At 37.0% G+C, this 8,146-nt stretch overlaps 1 protein-coding gene across 1 annotated transcript; it reads right to left on the reverse strand.

The window, feature by feature from the left end:
- Positions 1-3,071: 3,071 nt before the first annotated feature.
- LOC114805253 (uncharacterized) lies at positions 3,072-7,349 on the reverse strand. The gene is made up of 2 exons (XM_029045871.2): positions 3,771-7,349; positions 3,072-3,733 (listed from the first exon to the last, which is right to left on the reverse strand). Exons 1-2 carry the CDS (start codon positions 4,175-4,177, stop codon positions 3,472-3,474), a joined length of 669 nt encoding a protein of 222 aa, XP_028901704.2. The 5' UTR covers positions 4,178-7,349; the 3' UTR covers positions 3,072-3,471.
- Positions 7,350-8,146: the final 797 nt, after the last annotated feature.

The raw sequence follows: 8,146 nt of genomic DNA on the forward strand, positions 1-8,146 counted from the left end.
GCTGCTACTGTATAGTGGGCGTTGGTGCAGTGGGTGTATCGGTTTCCATCGTTTTCTGTTGAGAGATATTATGTTAGTTACATTTGTGGTATATATTCACATGGCGTTGGTGCCACGTAATATGGCACGAGTGAGTCGTCATGTGGACCGACTTTATTATTTGTTTTATTTGTTATAAATTTATTTATTTATTATAATTTGGGTTTTGTTCTTTGTTTACGCTTTACATTTCGATTTTGTCGGCGATTGGCAAAAAACATAATTTAACGAGCGGTCTGGTTAGTATTCCCGATTGAGTACGGAGGTCGACTACGCGAATATGACCGTCGGAGACGGAGTAGAGTTTTTCTATGCGGCCAAGCCGCTATTCGGTGGGGGAAGACTATCGTCATTGATTAAGACTCAATCTCCTAGCTGAGTTGTTGTTTTCCATCGGTACCTTCTGTGGAGGTCCTTTAAATAATCTTCTTTTCATCGACGACTGAATTCATGATGGAGAATTTTTGTTCTTTCCCATCTGTTTAGTAATGAGAGCGGCTCCACGCCTGGCTCAGGTGTGGCCAGGATGGGCGCCCCTTTCAAGAACTGCCCAGGTGTAAGGGCAGTGAATTCTGAGGGATCTTGCGAGAGTGCAGCGAGAGGCCGTGAGTTGAGAACGGCTTCGATTCTAGTCAATAACGTCGTGAATTCTTCATAATTAAATTTGTAGTTGCCAGCGATTTTTTTGAAGTGGGACTTGAAGCCTTTGACAGCTGATTCCCATAAACCACCCATATGAGGTGCGCTGGGCGGGATAAACTGCCAATTGATGCCTTGGGGGGCATATTTTTGTACAATGTCAGGTGAGACTTGTTTTATGAAATCCACAAACTGTTTTTCTGTGGCTATTTGAGCTCCGATAAATATTTTACTGTTATCGCTCATGATTTTGGATGGAAAGCCACGTCTTCCGACGAAGCGAGCAAATGCCGCGAGAAAAGCCTCCTTCGTCTGATTGGTACATAGTTCAAGGTGCACTGCTTTTGTCGTAAAGCAGACGAAGGCAGCCACATAGCCTTTCATGAGAGTGGGAGACCTTAGCATAGACGCCTTTATTTGAAAAGGCCCAGCAAAGTCGACACCTGTAGTGGTGAAAGGCAGAGCGAATTTGCAGCGTTCAGGTGGAAGTGCTGCCATAATCTGCGTTCGCATTTTCTGCTTGTGCATAGTGCAGATCTTGCACATGACCCCAAGAATCGTGGGATTTCCATCGGGGGCCATTCCACCAGAGGGTGGTGGTGGCAAGGTGCAAGGGCTTGCTCCCTCTTGTACCAAGATCAGCAGGATTATCAGCACTGGCTGTGTACGTGTCGCCATGTTGCTGCTCCCACAAGGTCAAGTATTTGAGAAGTGCGGTTAGAAATATATGTTTTCCACGCGTGTGGTGGTTTTTCTAACCAGGCCAGAACTATTTCAGAATCAGACCAGAAATATATTTGTATTTGGCCATGTTTAAGTGGGTCTGCACCATGGAAGCTAATTCAGCTAGTAGCAGCGCGCCACAGAGTTCAAGTCGTGGTAGAAGCCGTGTAGTTCGACCTTGAATTCGGGGGAATAGTGTACCCACCGTGGTATTTGTATCTGAGAAATGTCGTTCAGATTATTAGCGAACTGGGACCATTCTTCTAAGCGAAGAGGTTTCACTTGTTTGTCCCAATCGGTTCCGTTCAGCCATAATTCTTGAATCAGGATTTTCGCTTGTATCATTATTGGCGAAAGCCATCCTGCGGGGTCAAAAAGTTTTGCCACAGAGGATAAAATTTGTCTCTTTGTTTTGGCGGATAATGCAGATATTGAATCTCTAGTGTATGAATATAAAGAAATTAGTATCCAACAAATTATCTATTGGTATATTTTTTATGATCTTCAGGTGATTGAGTTGTTTTGGTGAAACGTTGCTCTTTAGTATGCAGGCATATCTCTTCTTTTTAGACGTGATTGATAACAGGATTGTACTAAAGCATTATGCAATGGGTTTGGGTGATCACGGAGTTTAGATATATATTTCAATCTGCTGTCCTCTACTTCTTTCTTTACCATAGGGATACCAAGATCTGTATGGATATTATCATTGCGCATGTACCATGGTGAGCACTTGATTGTTCTAAGCATTTTCGATTGGAACCTTTGTATTATATCGATATTAGTTGCACAGGTCGTACCCCACAGTTGAATGCCGTACATCCAAATCGGCTTTATGACCACATTGTATAAAAGCACTTTGTTGTCTAGGCTAAGTTAAGAGTTTTTATTTATGAGCCAATTTAAATTTGCAGCTCTTATCTTCATGCTAGTTATATGTACTAGATATATGTTTTCTCCACGTAAGCCTTCTATCTAGGTAAATGCCAAGATATGTAACTTCATTCGCTTGAGGCACCATTTTTACTGCCGGACACATTTTTGGTCTTAGAGAAAATGTAACTTTCTTACACTTTTGTTCATTCACATTTATACGCCAGTTGGCTAGCCATTCTTCGACAGATCTTAAGTGCTCCGCTAATATTCTTGATGCTATAATGTGGCATTTGTTACGGCTCACTAAAGCTGTGTCATCCGCGAAAGTTGATGTCAAAACATTATTAGCTGTTGGAAGATCAGCAGTATATATGATGTACAGAGTTGGCCCTAAAACACTGCCTTGTGGTACACCAGCCCTTATTTGTCTTTCATCAGATATGAAGTCTCCTACTTTAACCATAAATTGTCTATTATTTAAATAAGACTCCAATATTTTATACGATTCTAAAGGTAGAATGTTTTTAATTTTATATAAAAGCCCTTCATGCCACACTTTATCAAATGCCTGAGCAACATCTAGAAATATAGCTGAACAGTACTCTCTGTGCTCAAATGCTTTTCTTATTTCGTTAGTTATTCTATTTACTTGCTCTATCGTGCTTTGTTTTGCACAAAACCCGAATTGATGCGCTGGTATTACATTATTTTCGTGGAGGAAAGGAGACATCTTTGATAGTAACACCTTTTCAAATATTTTAGAAATACAGGGAATCGTCAACATACGTGTGAGTTTTTAATACATCGGTCGCCCGAGGAAATTCAGACTTTGTGTCTTCTGCCAATTCGTGAAGTGTACGAATGGCTAGGTATGGAGCACAGTTGACGCCAAAGGTAACTGTTTTTAGTTTAAAGTCGCGTAGTGAACTATTAGGAGATTTTCGGAAAATAATTCGTTGAAAATCTTGATCTTTTTCATGTACGACTATTTGTCGATACATGTTTTCAACGTCCCCGTTAAATACGTATCTGAATAAACGACAATTTTGAATGAGGAGCATTAAGTCCGGTTGCAGTGTCGGTCCCGTAAAATGTCATTTAGGGAATTCCCCGAACTAGTGGATTTTGATGCATTGAAGACAACTCTCACTTCTGCATGATGTGGCAAGTAAAATGAATAGTATTTGCCGTTAATTATTTTTCCCATGGGCTTACTTCCTCCATATGATCCAAATTAAGGTATTCTTCTAAGACCCCATCATATTCTGGTTTGAGTTCGCCCTTTTTAAGTAGGTTTTTTTCCATACTTAGAAACTGCTGTATTGCAGAGGTGCGAGAGTGACCTAAGGTGAGTGTATTTGGGAATTGTTGTTTTAAGGGTAGTCGTACGACGTACCGACCATTTCCTGATCTAGTAGTTGTGGCTTTGTAGAAGTCTTCACAATACTGATCTTCTGGTGTTTTTAATCGATATGGGAGGGAGTTCTTCTAACTCCCAAAATTTCCTTAACTGTGTATTAAGGTATTCATTGGATATTTCTACAACTTGAGTTGTCAAAGTGGTAACTGTTTCGGTAACTGGTCCACTTAGTATCCAACCGAATATAGTATTTTGTGCTAGAAGGGTGCTTGATATTTTTTCAACACCTTCTAGTATAATTTGTGGCATAAGGTCGCTGCCTAATAGTATATCTATTGGAGCTGGGGTGTTGCAGTTGGGATCTGCTAGATTCAGATGTGAAACCTTATCCAATTGCTTGCTCTTTATTTGGTAGCTAAGAAGCATGTTTGTAAGTTTCGGTAAGACTATAGCTTCTGCTAAAATGCGCTTATCCGCTAGTGGTGAATTAAGGGTAATGGGACAGGTTTTATTTGAGTTTTGGACTTCTCTTCCGCCCATTCCCGTAATTTGGAAATTGGAATGCTTTGTTGGCAATTTTATTTCGATTTTGAGCGTTTGCTGATATAAAGCATCTTTGAGAGCCTTGGTCTACTAGTGCTCTTAGTTTGAATATATCACCTGTATGTTCAATGGTGATGACCGCAGTGGGCAAAAGACTTTTGCTTTCATTTTCTGAATGAGGCGCTTGAATTTTTAGATAGCTTTAGAGCAATATGGTTTTTCCTCGCTTATTTCGGGATTACCCGATGTGGTTGTAGCGACTAACCCCGTGGTTTTATTAAACTACTTTTGCTTCATATTTTGAAAATTAGTAATGTGAAGCAGTGAGTGGTGTCTTCGTGGACAATATACACAATTAAATTTGCCTTCACAGTCTTTTGTCATATGATTATTCGACAGACAGTTTATGCAAAGTCTGTGTTGACGGACAATATTGTTTCTATCTGAAACGGGTAATTTTTTGAATCTCTCGCAAGATCTTAATTTATGACCTCCTGTACAGAGTTCAGACAACGATTGCCGTTGATTATTTTGATTTGAAACGAATGTGTGACTTTTATTGACATGTCTATTATATTGCATATTATTGCTGGCTTGAGGTTTAAACGAGGTTCTACTCGACTCATTTTGATGACTTGATATATTCATATTTTGGCTGCCCATTCGCTCAGCTATCTCGTACTGAGCAGCGAGGAGTTTTTTTCATTTGCTCCAATGTGGGCATTACTCTTCTAACGTCAAGTGATTTTTCCCATTGTAGTAACGCAGCCTGAGGGAGTTTTTCTGCACAAATAGTTACTATCATATGGTCCCAATATTCTACGGGGGAATTTTGTGTTTTTAACACTGACAGCCAATTAGTCACTGTCGAGTAAAATTTTTGAAATTCCTGGCTGGTTTCTTGTTTAATTTTTGGGTAATGTAATATAGTTTTTATGGGGTTTTCTATCATTACCCTTTTATTTTCATATCTTTGAACTAGTGCTTCCCAAGCCAGCTTAAAATTTTCGCCATTTATATCGAATTGCTTGAAGATAATACCTGCTTCCCCTTGTGTTTTGTACCTTAGTTGGAATAGCTTTTGTGCTTCTGCAAGTCTAGGATGGTTTATGTAAAGAGCTGTGAACATGTCCCGCAAGGACGGCCATTGGTCATAACATCCAGTAAAAACTTCAGTATCACAAGTTGGTACATTTAGATACATGCCTTTATCTAGGTCTTCTTTTGTTATTGTGACTACTCTGGGAGGGGGAGTAGGGGCGCTATTTGGCCTTACTACATTTAATTGTTCGCTTATCATTCCCTTTATTATTTCGTTCTGACCACGGCAATTATTTAATTTGGCTGTCGCCGAAGCTTTTATGTTTTCTGGGAGTTCAGCGTCGTCAGTATCAATTACTGTATCGTATGCTGCCAGAAGGCGTGCCTAGATTTCGTGGACACTTTCGAGTTTTACTTTTATAACCGATTCCGTGATGTCAGCAATAGTTTATAAAAGTAGTGATGAATCTTGATAGTAAAGGATCTTTTGATCTTTTTTGTTTTACACTCTGCTTTGAGCGTGTAGCTTCTGCAGGTGTGCCTTGCTTATCGTCATCAGCCATTTTTGAAATTTTTAAAAATTGAGTAGCTTTGGATTCTTTGGAATCTGTGCTCATTTAGAAGAAATGAATTAATAAAATATATGTGTATATTTTCTTTCAGCGTAAACTGAGAAATGTGGTAACAGAAAACTATTTTAAGTTAATAAGAATTGTTATTTTCGCAAACATTTTTTTTGTTCAATATGTAATTATCCGTATCCCCTTGTACGCGTCCGTGAAACGAGGTACCTACATGTGCATGTTTTGTGCATATGGAATGCGTTAAATGGTTTGTATGCAATTCTGCACAGGTATATGGTGTATGTGTTTTTACAAAGGTATGTAAGTATGTGGTCGATTTATTTGTTCTTATTTACCGCGTTCAGAATGATGCGCGAAAGCGGAATTAAAATATATAAAAATTTGTTGTGTATTGTATTTATTATATGCCTTTTAGTATATACGTTTATTTTGTAAATTTGATGATATGTATATATGTATGTTTGTATTTATTCTTTTTTCTCTTCTTCCTTTTGCTTACTTATTTGAAGCAATCCTGCTAACAGCTTAATAAGTTGAAGGGGTATCGCTAAGATAATTTTGTGCAAGTAAATACTTGAATTCTCCTTTTTTTTGTCTTTGTGAATTATGTGAATTGGTATACACGAAGGTAAGCTTACAAGGAAATAAGTAATCAGTTATTTATATATATATTGTGGGTACATATATATTATTATTTACCGTATTTTTTATATCGGTATTTTGCCACCAATTTTGTGTGCCTTTAGACCGTTTAAATTAAACGGGTTTAATTATTATCGGTTTTGTATTATAACCGTAGGTGCAAACATACATCTCAATATATAAAAATCACGTGTCACGTTGTTTGTTTTCGATGGACTCCTAAAATACTGAACCGATTTTAATGAAATTTTTAACACTGTGTGCAGTTTGGTCCAACTTGAAAGATAGGATAGTTTATAACTCTCCTTATAGTCGCATTATTTATTTATTGCAAATTATTTGATTATTATTAGCAAAGAGCTATCCACCAGTTGGTGGCGCGGTATGTTACAGTAGATGGCGCTACATTTCTTTCTAAATTTTCATGGATTTAGGCTGTCATAACAAAAGCTACCACTTGCTAAAAACATTAAATGAAAATGCGCTGTTTGAAGTTTATATTATTTGTGGTAAAGTTATACGAATCTATGACTTCCAATATTCTAAATTTAATGAAAAAATCACATACAATCCGTGAAATAAATAAAGTTATGTACATATGTATGGTCAGACAAATAAGCAATGCTGCCACTCTTTTCCAGTAAATCTTCCTCGAATTTGGGAGATTTCAGAGGAATTTAGGAAATCGCAGCGTTGATTTCTGCATGTATTTCCTAAATGCAAAAAAAAAAATTTCATTTATTTGCATTTAGGTATAGAATTTTGTATGGCTAATGCCCGGTTTCACAGTCCATACTTAAGTTGTGCCTAAATAAAATCTTAGCTAAGTATTGTTGCAAACTGAGTAGTCCTTTGCGTTTCACAGTCAATGCTTAATTTCTATAAAATTCTATTATGATATATGACAACGTTATGGGCAACATATGTTTTATAAATGTCATTCATAAAAATATGTTTGAAATATTTAAATTATAATAGACAATACATAAATTTGCGAGGAAAATTATATCAAAAATTGATGAAAACAACGAAAGAACCCCAAATTTCATCACTAGCGAGTCGGAGCACCTATGGGAACTGAAGGAAAAGTATAAGCTGTTATTGAGTGCAAACGAACGGACACTTGCCCTACGCTACGAAAGATGTTGCTGAAAATTCAAAGGAAATTCAAAACAAAAATCAGCTGTTATTTAAGAATTGCTTAAGCCTCCTAAATTAAATGTTACATGTTATCAACTAACAATTTTGTAATTAACTTATTTGTTAAAAACTTGAATATAAAATCAAAAATGAACTATTTTATGAAAATTTGTGCTTATTATCAACTCTACGAAAATTTGCATCAATAATTTTAAAAATTTTGACCTCAAGTTCAAATCTCAATCCCGTGGATTTTTATACCAGATATATACTAAGGCTTCCGTCTTTATTCATAAATAATAATTTCACTGTAGTGAATAGTTTACTACAACACAGCAAATCTAAAAGTGAGGAAATGTTCATTCTGAGAATTCGAATGATTCAAACCGATTTATCGTTTAAGTTCAAAATTTTACAGTTTCATATGTACATACATAGGTATGTATGTGTCATGTTAGCGTGTTGGAGAGCCATCTTCTTTATTTGTTTACACGCTACACAACAAAACAAAGAACGAACTTCGCCAAAAATATTTAAATTGATCAGAGACGTTATTCCC

The sequence above is a fragment of the Zeugodacus cucurbitae genome, chromosome 5 (assembly GCF_028554725.1).
Source record: "Zeugodacus cucurbitae isolate PBARC_wt_2022May chromosome 5, idZeuCucr1.2, whole genome shotgun sequence".
In the NCBI taxonomy this organism is placed as follows: Eukaryota; Metazoa; Arthropoda; class Insecta; order Diptera; family Tephritidae; genus Zeugodacus; species Zeugodacus cucurbitae.

Excerpts from the sequence above, each read along its gene's own strand:
- LOC114805253 (XM_029045871.2), bottom strand. The coding sequence starts at position 4,177 with ATGGGCGGAAGAGAAGTCCAAAACTCAAATAAAACCTGTCCCATTACC. Across the intron at positions 3,734-3,770 it reads CAGTTAAGGAAATTTTGGGA|AGAAGATCAGTATTGTGAAG; the intron begins GTTAGAAGAACT and ends ATTAAAAACACC.